Source organism: Pelophylax lessonae (assembly GCF_965119305.1).
Source record: "Pelophylax lessonae genome assembly, chromosome: 3".
Classification (NCBI taxonomy): Eukaryota; Metazoa; Chordata; class Amphibia; order Anura; family Ranidae; genus Pelophylax; species Pelophylax lessonae.
The window spans coordinates 141357760-141371163 of record NC_138770.1 but is presented as its reverse complement, the minus strand read 5'-3'; the positions used below and the strand labels follow the sequence as shown (position 1 = coordinate 141371163).

Below are 13404 nucleotides of genomic sequence, written 5' to 3'. Positions count from 1 at the left end.
TGATTGCTTGAGGAGAGCTCAGTGCTAAGGCTGTTAAACTGCTGGAGCTCCCTCCCCTGTCACCATTTTTCTCTTGCTGTCAGGAAAACTTCTCAGGAGTGACTCATGCTGATAGAGGAATAAAGCAGCAGAGAGAAATTACACTTAGTGCTCTGGACTGAGACAAGTACACACTATAGAGGAATAGGATTTGTTCAGATATCATATCTAAGGTTTACGACCACTTTAATTTAATTTTAGCTTAAATCTGATGGGCCCAATAAGGCAATGACATTATCACAGCTTTACTGTGATATGATTTCCTTTGCTAATGTGACGTCACTGTGAATGCACATTGTGAGCCGCCGCATGCTCTTCTTATTTTTATCTGTATTGGTAAGGTCAGTCTCTAAATACTGCACAAGCACATAAGTACACATAAGGCCCTAGAGCAGCAACAATCATAGGGTAGTTGAAATTGCTAGTTAGGGCTGTGCAGGACCTATCCTTGTCCCCTACATCTTCTATTGTTCTGCGCTGTATTTGTAATTTTTTTGTCTATATATTTATTTATTTATTTTTTTGTATCCATTCAGTGGTGATCCGCCTGCACCAGGAAAAATCGCAGCAGAAAATGGTGTCCGTTCCACCAACCAGTCACCGCAGTCTGTGGGAAGCTCTGGAGTGGACAGCGGAGTAGAAAGCATCTCTGATGGGATTCGAGATCTGCCTTCTATTGCTATATCATTATGCGGTGGCCTCAGTGAGAACAAAGAACTGACAAAAGGTACATTTATAGAGCTTATGAACTCCAGGCAAACATGCAAATCGTCTTTACTTTCTGAAGTACAGCAAAAAAAAAGATATCTGTAAATGTAAACTTAGTCTTGTGACCTGCATGCCTCTGACACTGCACAACCAGGCAGGTGACAGGTTTCCTTTATGGGTTAGTAATACATCTTACTGTGTCACCTCTCTCTCTCCAGCTTGGTCACTGGACAACCAATCTACATAATTACCTCCAATAAACAGGAAATAGTAAACCTTAGACAGAAAGTAATACAGGAATTTCCCTGGCTTTGTAGTGTCATACTGTATGCTTTTACATTCAAGAGTGAATGTACGAATTTCAGGTGTATATACAGTGCCCTGAAAAAGTATTCATACCCCTTGAAATGTTCCACTATTTTGTCATGTTACAACCAAACACGTAAATGTATTTTATTGGGGTTTTATGTAATAGATCAACATAAAAAGGCACATAATTGTGAAATGGAAGGAACATGATGAATGGTTTTCAATTTTTCTTTTTACAAATCTCTAAAAAGTGTGGCGTGCTTTGTATTCAGCCCCCTTTATTCTGATACCCCTAACTAAAATCTAGTGGAAACAATTGCCTTCAGAAGTCACCTATGTAGTAAATAGAGTCCACCTGTGTTTAATTAATTCTCAGTATATATATATGTATGTATATGTGTATGTATGTATGTATATGTGTGTGTATATATATATATATGTGTGTGTGTGTGTGTATGTGTATATATACATATACATACACACACACACACACACACTATATTGTCAAAAGTATTGGGACCCCTGCCTCACATGAACTTTAATGCCATCCCAGTCTTAGTCTGTAGAGTTCAATATTGAGTTGGCCCAACCTTTGCAGCTATAACCGCTTCAACTCTTCTGGGAAGGCTATCCACAAGGTTTAGGAGTGTGTCTTTGGAAATGTTTGACCATTCTTCTTCAAGAAGCGCATTTGTGAGGTCAGGCACTGATGTGGACGAGAAGGCCTGGCTCGCAGTCTGCGCTCTAATTCATCCCAAAGGTGTTCATCCGGGTTTGAGGCCAGGACTCTGTGCAGGCCAGTCAAGTTTCTCCACCCCAAACCCACTCATCCATGTCTTTATGGACCTTGCTTTGTGCACTGGTCCAAATTGTGCAAGTGGTGGTGGTGGCGGGGGGGAAATTATGGTGTGGGGTTGTTTTTCAGGGGTTGGGCTTGGTCCCTTATGCCTCGTACACACGCAATGATTATCGGCCGACCGGTCGTCCGTCTTTTGTCCAGAGTGGTGTTTTGTTGGTTGGAATGTGCCTAGACTACACACAAATTTTCTCGGCCAACAAAAATCTACTTCAGAAGTGATGTCATGTGCTGGTTTACTTTCCGTGTGTTTTTTCTTCAATGAGCATGCCCAGTCTTGCTCATCAGATTTTTGTCTGCCGAAATCTGTACTGACTGACGGAAAATCGGCCGTTCTGTTGACGGCCAACAAAAATTTTATAGCCTGCACACCAGATTTTATTTGGCCGAAAAGTCTGAGTCGGTTGTCGGAAGCATCATACTAACATGCCGAAAATCGGCCAATCGGACGTTGGCCGAAAATTCCCGGCCAATAATCGATGCGTGTGTACGAGGCATTAGTTTCAGTGAAGGGAACTCTTAAGGCGTCAGCATACCAAGACATTTTGGATAATTTCATGCTTCCAACTTTCTGGGAACAGTTTTGGGATGGTCCCTTCCTGTTCCAACATGACTGCGCACCAGTGCACAAAGGAAGGTCCATAAAGACATGGATGAGTGAGTTTGGGGCCTGCACAGTCCTGACTTCAACCCGATAGAACACCTTTGGGATGAATTAAAGCAGAGACTGTGAGCCAGGCCTTCTTGTCCAACATCAATGCCTGACCTCACAAATGCGCTTCTGGAAGAATGGTCAAACATTCCCATAGACACACTCCTAAACCTTGTGGACAGCCTTCCCAGAAGAGTTAAAGCTGTTATAGCTGCAAAGGGTGGGCCAACTCCATACTGAACCCTAAGGACTTGATTGTACAATCTCCTTTAGATCTACCATCCACTATGTAGCAAAAGGGCCTGCCTCATTTGATACAAATCGAATAAAGTGTGTATGTCAGTCCTTCTAATACTAATATAATAGTTTTAGTAACTCTAAAGGAGATTGTACAATTTCTATACTGTATAGCCAGCAGAAGGGCGAGGAGGCCATGGTACAATGTCCACTCACTGCCAAGAAACATTTTGTTTCTATGTTTTTAATTTTGTTTTTAGGGTATCCTGATAATAGTGAGTGTGACTGTCCTTTAGCACTTCTTGTATTTTTGGGCACATTTAGCACGGTTTTCTGGTGTATTTGTTAAAGCGATTCTTTAGTCAGGTTAAACCCCTTTGCGACGGTGGCTCCTGGCCCTTTAGTTGCCGGAGACAGAGCAGGGTTTATGATTATGTGACTGCCGTGATTGGCTGTCACGGCGGTCATTTGATCAGAAAGCTCCCAACTACAAATAGCGATCAGTAGCTTTCTGTTAGCCGCTAGTAATTGTGCTGGGAGCGCACTCTCTGCACAGGTGTGTCTGCAAATTGGTACACAGATATGCAGCCTCTAATCACCAAGGCCCACTGGCCGAGAGGACGCATATATGTGTACTGTTGGTGCCTAGGGGTTCAAAAAAATGAAGTCCGCAGCTACAAATACTGTAGCTGCTGACGTTTAATATAAGGATATTTGCCTGTCTAGGGATCCAGGGCTGTGCTCACCCAGGCTGGTTCCTGTGCCGGTCTTCAGGTCCCCGTCACTGGCACGATTAGTGTGAGAAGCCAGCTGTGACTCCTTGCGGCTTCACAGTTGGCATCCCACTGCACATGCGTGAGCCATGCTGCACTGTATGAGTGATCCTGCTGTCTCCAGGGACCTGTGATGTGTCCCATTAGGTTGCTGGGGGGATGGGGGCTGACTTCCGGTGAAAGTGGGAACAGGTACCTGACAAAAATTGGGTACCTGCTCAAAAAAAAAGTTCCAAAAGAAGAAGAGGAGAGGGAGGAGCTCGGAACTTCACACTAAAGGGGAAGTTCTGTGCTCCTCCCTCTCCTCTTCTCTTCTTTTGGAACTTTTTTTTTTTTGGTTTTGGCTTTAAGGTTTGCTGTGCAGTTTTATTGGCCCCTATGAACGACTTCCGATTAGTGGCTATGTGGGCAGGTCCCAGGCTAGTTGCTGGTGAGCAGAGCAGGTTCCAGTCTGGTTTCTGGGTTTACCAACATTTTCTGTAGAAGCCTCTTCCCATCTCGCTTTGTTTTCCAGCTTGATGTTTTTCATAAATGTGTGACTAAAATATTTATAGCACATTGTTCTACAATCTTGCCGTGTACTTTTGTGAATTTCATTAAAACTTCCTCAGCAGAAATAACGCAGCCGCCTCTAGTGCCAGCGGCTTGTATGCCATCTGTTTATGTTCAGTATGTCTGTTCCAATAACAGGCTTCACACTGCAACACAGAGGTACTGCTGTATGGGGATCTTGCTGGAGGTGACTTCTACACCATAGCTGTACTATTGTGCCTGTCTAAAAAATGTTAGCATCTATAGACTTTTGTAGTCATGAGGATCATGATCCGATTTATATTTATATTTATTTTTATATAATATATATATATATATAAATATAGTTATGTAGAGGTGAGCCTGCATTCAAAGAGAGTGGCTCATGCAAATTTTAAAGAAGAGTGCAAAATTAAAGGGTAACTCCTTTTTCCTGGGAAAATAAATTAGCAAATAAAGAATAAATAATACTGTATAGCGTATACAATTGCGACACAAGTCATATTGTAATTTAATGTTATTAAAGTCTTACCTTTTTGGTGAGATACTCCCAAAAGGAACATGTCTAAAGGGATGCAGGCCCAGCAGATTTCCTCATTAGTGCAGGTGAAGCAGTTGATTGATAATTATGAAACCACTGCCATTGGACTCACTTTTCTTCCTGGGCACAGAGAAACAGAGGAATTTCTTCAGAATAACAAAAGGTAGGAATCTGCAGCAACGATTGTTATAATCCTTGTAAGGTGCATAGATCACCTAGAGGTTTGTTTTTCTCAACCTAAGTGGAGTTGCGCTTTAATTTTATGAACAAAGAAGGGCTGCGCCCCACCGAAACGTTATGTGCTCACTTTCACCTTGGCAGAGTCTTCCAGTGGATCTGCCTGCTAAGTAGGGGATCTCTCCGCTGATCCCACTGAGCAGGCGGATGGCAGGTCCATGTCTGCTCTGCTGATGCAGAGCGTACACATCCCACTGTCTTCTATGGGCTGTCGGATGGAAACAGACTGCCTGTCCATCCGACTGTCATCTGACCCCACCTGCCATGTGGATGGTGAAGATCCCCATATGTCTGTTAGCAGACAGTTTTAGATCAGATGTCAGCGGCGTCAACGGACACATGTCCATTGACATCTGCCACTCCATAGAGAGTAATGGAATGTCAGATCAGGTTCGCCTTAAAAACTGACAGGTGGACTCGATCGTTCCGTCCATGTGAAAAGGGCCTAATGCTTCTTTTACATGGATGGCCCATGGGGCAGTAAAAATAGGTGGTTAGTTTGTGTTTCTTAACACCCCCAACCTTGACCGGCCACCTACAAGCAGACCTGGAGCTACCGGTGAGTACACATTGCGGCAGTCGCAATGCTTTTTTTGTCAGGTGACAGGTGAATCAGACTGCTCCACAATGCAAAATTGCCATTTGGCAGTTAAAAAAAGAAATAGACATTAGGAGGTGGCATTATCACCCCCTGAATGCTTGCAAATCTCACTCTTTCACTATCCTCTGAAAAGTCCTACGTGTGTATATGTATGTGTGTGTGTATGTATATGTATATGTATATATATATATATATATATATATATATATATATATATATATATATATATATATATATATATATATATATATATATATATATATATATATAGACAGACAGTATTAAAGGCTTTATGCAGAATTAAGTTATTAAAATAAATATTAACAGCGACTTTATCAGCTCTCATCAGTGCAGCCTAGCCATGCCTATTAGTGCAGCTTAGCAGTGTCCCATCAATGCGGCCTCTTCAGTGCCAATCGGTGCACATTATTGCAGCCTCATCAGTGCACATTAATGTAGCCTCATCAGCGCACAGGGCTCACAGGGGGGAGAGCTGGTCAGATCACACAGAGAGGATTTCCTGCTGGGACACAGGATCTTCAATGCCAGCCGCTGTCAAAGTCCCGCCTCCTGGACCGACTCCAATGATAGACGTCACACTACTTCAATTTCCCGACATTGGACTAGTGTGTTGTCTATCATAGAAGCCGGTCCAGGAGGCTGGACTTTGACAGCGGCTGGCATTGATTAATGCCCCCCTTGCCCGATCCGTGGGTTTTGGTGGGCAGCCGTCTCTTGGCAGGTTTGCTGTTGTGCCATGTTTTTTCCATTTGGTTATGATAGATTGATGGTGCTCCTGGGAATCATAAAAGATTTGGATATTTTTTTATAACCTAACCCTGACTTGTACTTATCAACAACATTGTCCCTTCCTTTTTTGGAGAGTTCCTTGGTCTTCATGGCAGTGTTTGGTTAGTGGTGCCTCTTGCTTAGGTGTTGCAGCCTCTGGGGCCTTTCAAAAAAGGTGTGTACATGTAATGACAGATAATGTGACACTTAGATTGCACACAGGTGGACATCATTTCACTAATTAGGTGACTTCTGAAGGTAATTGGTTGCACCAGAGTTTTTTATGGGCTTCATAACAAAGGGGGTGAATACATACGCACATGCCAATGGACTGTTTTCTATTTCTAAAAAATAGTTTTTATGTATATATTTTTCTCATTTCACTTCACCAACTTAGACTATTGTGTTCTGATCTGTCACATACAATTCAGATTAACAAAACATTGAAATTAAGGCTGTAATATAACAAAATAGGTAAAAAGTCAAGGGGGATGAATACTTTTTCAATGCACTGTATATATGATATTTATAAAATAGAACCAGTCCAGAGAGGAGTAACAAAAATGGTGAAAGGTTTGGGGGATCAAACATATTGGGAGCGACTTAAGGAACTTAATATGTGCAGTCTGGAGGAAAGAAGGGAAAGGGGAGACATGATTGAAACCTTTAAATACATCAAGGGAGTGAATAAGAGACCAAAATCAAGAACACGGGGGCGTGACTTCAAACTAATTGGAGGAAAGTTCAAAACTAATCTTAGAAAGTATTATTATTTTACTGAAGGGGTAGTTAACCACCTAGCCACCGCCTGCTGCAGTTTTTCTGGGGCAGGCAGCCACTCCCGGGCAAAGTGACAAAGTACTATGTCGCTCGCTCAGGAGACTCTAGGGGGCAAGCTCCGGCCCTCGCTCGTCAGTGGGGGAGCCAGCACGTGTGACCGGCGGATCCATTGGCCGCTAGCCACTCGCAATCTCCCGCAGCTAAGAGAGAAGGACCGACGGCTAATGGAAACACAGCCGTCTGTCATTCTCCCTGAAGTGATCACAGAGGCTATGTGATCCTGCTATGTAGGATCGCATGTCTCTGTGATGATCTCAAAAGCCACGCCCCCTGACAGTTAGAATCACGCCCCTAGGGTCACACTTAACTCCTTGATCGCCAGTAATCTTAACCTCTTCCCTGCCAGTGTAATTTTTACAGTAACAGTGCATATTTATAGCACTGATTACTGTAGTAATGTCATTGGTACCCCCAAAAGTGTCAAAAATGTCAGTTAGCGATCCGATCCGTCCGCCGCGATGTCGCAGTCCCGCAAAAAAAAATTGCAGATCGCCGCCATTACTAGTTAAAAACAATAAAAATTACATAAATCGTTCCCGTAGTTAGTAAACGCAATACATTTTGCGCAAACCAATCAAAATACGCTTTTATTGCGATTTTTTTTTGGCCAAAAATATGTAGCAGAAAACAAATTGGCCTAAAATGTTAAATTTCGATTTTTACATTTTTTTTTTTTTTTTGAGAATTTCATATAAAAGAATGTGAAAAATATTGTTATAATATTGTCGCTCTTTTTTTTGTTTATAGCGCAAAAAATAAAAATCACACAGGTGATCAAATACCACCAAAAGAAAGCTCTGTTTGTGGGAAAAAAAGGACGTCGATTTTGTTTGGGTACAGCGTCGCACGACCGCGCAATTGTCCGTTAAACTCACGCAGTGCCGAATCGCAAAATTGGGCCTGGTCATTGAGCAGCCAATCCTCCGGGGGCTTAAGTGGTTAATGCTTGGAATAAACTTCCAGCAGAGGTAGTGAGCCAGCCAACAGTAAATGGTCTCAAACCTGCTTGGAACAAACCTAGATCTATACTAATATTTTTTTCCCAGTGTATTGCTGATTTTTTTTTAAATTTGCATAAATTGTACTGTATCTTTACATAAAATGACCGGTTTCTGTAAGTTACATCTCTAATTCACTGTCGGGGTAGGTGTAAACCCTTCTCTGGATAATTGAAATCTGGCTACAGAATGTAAAAAGACGAAGTCAGTTCTGAGCCAATCTTTCAAGGCCAGAGAACATATTGCTGTATTGAATGTGTCCTCTTCAGATCATCCTCAATGGAATGGAGACATTAAGGAATCAGTTCATCTTACAGATCATCCTCAATGGAATGGAAACATTAAGGAATCCGTTTATCTTATAGATATCCTATCTTTTTTTTCCTACAGAGCAGTTCTTGGAGCAAGTGGTAACATACCAGCAATTTGTGGACAATCCTTCCATCATTGATGATCCGAACCTTGTTGTTAAAATCGGAAACAAGTATGTGCCAGTTCAGTCCAGCTGTTTTCTGTCGTAGAGCTTGTATTTAGTTATTTATCATGAATATGTTCTTCTGTATTTATTTAATAAATGGACATAGTATAGGAATATTCATCACTCAATTACACTTTGCACTGATGTGCCTGCAAAACATCCCGACCCCTGCAGAATCTAGTCTGTCAGCCACACAACACTCACACACATGTCAAGACTGTCTTCACAATGTCACGTGAAGTTTATTGCCCCTCAGAAAAGCAATCTGTGGTTGATCACTTTTCAGAGGTGGTTGAGCGCTAGTTTGCAGGGGTTCAGGAGGCGATACTGCCTCCTCCTGAAAACCTGTTTTTTCTGCGATCCCAAGGGGGATCTTTCATTGCAATGGTTGGCATGCAGTCACAGCGCGACTTCATTGAATTTATTAGGCACATTTTGGCAAATGGCAATGTTTCCATTTGTTACAGATTATACAAAGCTTTAGGAGATCTTCTAGATCCACTATAGGTTGCAGTCGGTAAACCTGACATTTCCCTGACATTGGGGTATTGTTAGGCAAGGACACTGTTCACTGAGCTTGGTAAACAAGACATAGATTTATTGATTTTAAAGTGGTTGTAAACCTCAGACATGAAATCTGAACAAAGCACTTATTACTATAGTAATAAGTGTTATAGTGCCTCTCTCCAAAGTGTCATTTCTCCCTGCTGTTTAGTTCCTCTGCTATCTGCATGAATCACTTCTGACAAAATTTCCTAACATCAAGAGTTAAAAAGGTGACAGGGGAGGGAGCTCCATCACACAGCCTGTGATTGACAGGCTCAGTTCTGTTCCTGTGTGTTTGTGGGAATGTGGGGTATTGCCCCTTCCTTCCAATCAGGAATCGGAGCTCTTGTACAGTGTGTAAGTGCAGCTCCCTTTCCCCTACTTTGTGAGTCTGTGAAAAATCCTTTTCATCTCTTGAGTTTTACAAGGATGTACAGGACAAAGGAGGACTGGACTACCCCCAGGCCCACCTGCCCCCAATCCTAAATTTACAGGAGTTAGGACTGCAGCTAATTCAGGGTGCCCTGAAGTGGTCTTGCAGCTTACACATGCGTTTGCAAATGTGTTCTAACTAAACCCCTGTTTTTAATGAATACTGTTGGACAGGTTCATTTGGTTGTTAAAGCGGAGTTCCATCCGTTTTGGTGTTTATTAAAAGTCAGCAGCTACAAAAAGTGTAGCTGCTGACTTTTAATAACCACACACTCACCTGTCCCACGGTCCAGCGATGCGGCCGGCAGGAGCCTCGGATCTCTCCCTCTTCTCTTCGCAGCGCCGGCATCTCTAGTGTGGGACCCAGCTGTGACAGCTTGAGGCTTCACAGCAGGGTGCGCACTGCGCATGCGCGGGTTGTGCTGTGCGTCCTAAGTGGACGGACAATCTTCTGGGACCTGTGACGTGTCCCTGAAGATTGCAGGGAGGGAGGGGGAGAGGAGAACTTCCCCTCGAGCCGCCGAGCGGAAGGGGCAGCGGGTACTTGTCAAATCTAGGTACCCCCCCAACAAAAATGACATGTCAGGAGGGCAGGAGCACATGTGCTCCTTGCTGTGAAAGCCAATTATAGGTGGGGGCGGAGGCCATTTTGTTTGTACAGGACAAATGGCTGCAAATAAACAGATCCAACTTATGTAGGAGGATTTGTTTCCTCTGTCACTTCACTTCCTATATGTAAGGATTCACAACCACTTTAATCAACTAATCATGTGCTTGCAAAATACTGTTTTTTTTTTTTTTCTCTTTTTAATATCCCTTTTATTGCAATTTTCCAAAAAAATAATACCCATACACAAAGAACAAAACAACAAAATATTAACATAAATTGTTGCAATAAAATTATTGATCATAACATTTTGCCTAAAAAAAAAAAAAACAGTTTTTTTGTAATTTCCTTGCACATGATTGGATATTGCAAAGTGAACACAGATCAACCATATGTACTATCATTAAATTTTTATAATGGACATTTTGCTAAGTGAACGTCTCCTGATTCTGTTTTGGTACTGTGAAAGCATGGAAAGGAAATCTGGACACAGAGGGGAGCGTACTGGAGGCAGGTCCTATTCCTATGAATGGTTTATGCACTCTGCAAGGCATTGTGGAATTAGCTGCACTATATGAATAATTTAAACCAATAAATAAAAAATCGTACAAAGTAACTAAGAACTGGATGTATTATTCATTTACATTACACATTCTTATACTCCTGAATAATTCCTCAGAGCTTTATATTGTACATTTGTATCTTTTCACATCAGTCAGTGTGGAATGCAGTGCCTCTGCCACCATCCTATACACCTATGCTTTGACTGTTTTGGATGGTAGCTAATTTGTGCAAATGCATCATAAAACGTATGTGGAATGTATTCAGAAAATATCCCTGCTGGGACCTGCACCCAGAATCCCAGTGCTACAAGACCACCTAGTTTATATCTAATCCACTGTGCTGCTATAGGGCCCATTTACACATCTGCTTTGTAGTAACTTGTGTTTTACTGCTCATTACTGCAATATACAGTGCCTTGAAATTTTCCACATTTTGTCATGTTACAACCAAAAATGTAAATGTATTTTATTGGGACACAAAGTGGCACATAATTGTGAAGTGGAAGGAAAACGATAAATGATTTTCAACTTTTTTTTACAAATATGTGAAAAGTGAGGCGTGCATTTGTATTCAGCCCCCCTGAGTCAGTACTTTGTAGAACCACCTATCGCTGCAATTACAGCTGCAAGTCTTTTTGGGTATGTCTCTACCAGATTTGCACATCTAGAGAGTGAAATCTTTGCCTGTTCTCCTTTTGCAAAATAGCTCAAGCTCTGTCAGATTGGACGGAGAGTGTCTGTGAACAGCAATTTTTGAGTCTTGCCACAGATTCTCAATTGGATTTAGGTCTGGACTTTGACTGGGACATTCTAACACATAAATAAGCTTTGTTCCAAATCATTCCATTGTAGCTCTGGCTGTAGGTTTAGGGTCGTTGTCCTGCTGGAAGGTGAACCTCCGCCCCAGTCTCAAGTCTTTTCTTTTCCTCTGAGATTGCCCTGTTTTTGGCTCCATCCATCTTCCCATCAACTCTGACCAGCTTCCCTGTCCCTGCTTTAGAAAAGCATCCCCACAGCATGATTCTGCCACCACCGTGTTTCCCAGTGGGAATGGTGTGTTCAGGGTGATGTGCAGTGTTAGTTTTCTGCCACATATAGCGTTTTACTTTTAGGCCAAAAAGTTCAATTTTGGTCTCATCTGACCCGAGCACCTTCTTCCACATGTTTGCTGTGTCCCCCACATGGCTTCTCACAAACTGCAAACATGACTTCTTATGGCTTTCTTTCAACAATGGCTTTCTTCTTGCCACCATAAAGGCCAGATTTGTGGAGTGCACGACTAATAGTTGTCCTGTGGACAGATTCTCCCACCTGAGCTGTGGATCTCTGTAGCTCCTCCCAGAGTTACCATGGGCCTCTTGGCTGCTTCTCTGATTAATGCTCTCCTTGCCCGGACTGTCAGTTTAGGTGGACGGCCATGTCTTGGTAGGTTTGCAGTTGTGCCATACTCTTTCCATTTTCAGATGATGGATTGAACAGTGCTCTGTCAAATGTTCAAAGCTTGGGATATTTTTTTATAACCTAACCCTGCTTTAAACTTCACAACTTTATCCCTGAGCTTTTTTGTGTGTTCCTTGGCGTTCATGATGCTATTTGGTCACTAAAGCCCCGTACACACGTACCGATTGTCGGCCGTAAATATTCGGCCGACAACTGATCGGCCGATTGTAGGCTTGTTAGTATGATGCTTCCGACAGCCGACAGCGCATTTTCGGCCGAACAGAATCTGTCGTGCAGGCATTAAAATTTTTGTTGGCCAACACCAGAATGGCCGATTGTTCGCCAGTCAGTACAGATTTCGGCCGACAGACAGCAGATTAGCAAGACTGGGCATGCTCAGAAAAGAAAAAAGACAAGGAAAGTTAACCATCACATGACATCACTTTTGCAGTCGGCTGTTGTTGGCCGTCAAAATTCGTGTGCAGTCTTTTGCAGTTTTCAACAGACACGACAGCCCTGGAAAAAAGACGGCCGTTCGTTCGGCTGACGATCAGTACGTGTGTACGGGACTTTAGGTTCTCCAACAAACTTCTGCAGGCTTCACAGAACAGCTGTATTTATACTGAGATTAAATTACACACACAGATGGACTCTATTTTACTTATTAGGTGACTTGTAAAGGCAATTGGTTCCACTAGATTTTAGTTAGGGGTATCAAACTAAAGGGGGCTGAATACAAATGCTAGCAACACTTTTCAGATATTTATTTGTAAAAGATTTTGAAAACAATTATCATTTTCCTTCTACTTCACAATTCTGTGTTGTGTTGGTCTATTAGGAAAAATCCCAATAAAGTACGGTTACATTTTTGGTTATAACATGACAAAATGTGGAAAATGTCAAGGGGTATGAATACTTTTTTCAAGGCACTGTATGTACTGCATTATGTTACGTTGTGGTGCCGTTATGAATAACAACCAATAGCACGAATACAAGCAAGCAACGAACCGCTGCAGCACACAATAACGCATATGCTGTGCACTGTGGTAAAAAATGGGTCATGTCCATTTTTCATTGCATTGTGGTGCATTTGTAGCCCATTATAAATTTATCAACAATGCATGTCAATGCGATGCAAGGTTGCAAACGAACCCTAAAGCCGGTACACACTATAGGTGTACACCCCCCCCCCCCCCCCGCCAGAACACTCCGATTAGTACTCTCTGT

General features: G+C 42.4%; 1 protein-coding gene across 2 annotated transcripts in view; it reads left to right on the top strand.

Annotated features, from left to right (window-relative positions):
• The window catches only part of LPIN1 (lipin 1), a 289491-nt gene that overhangs the window by 207438 nt on the left and 68649 nt on the right, over positions 1-13404 (top strand). For both annotated transcript variants that reach the window (XM_082252224.1, XM_082252225.1), the window contains exons 9-10: positions 576-766; positions 8502-8595. In XM_082252224.1, coding sequence (XP_082108350.1) covers positions 576-766; positions 8502-8595 — 285 coding nt within the window. The remainder of the gene's footprint in view (positions 1-575; positions 767-8501; positions 8596-13404) is intronic.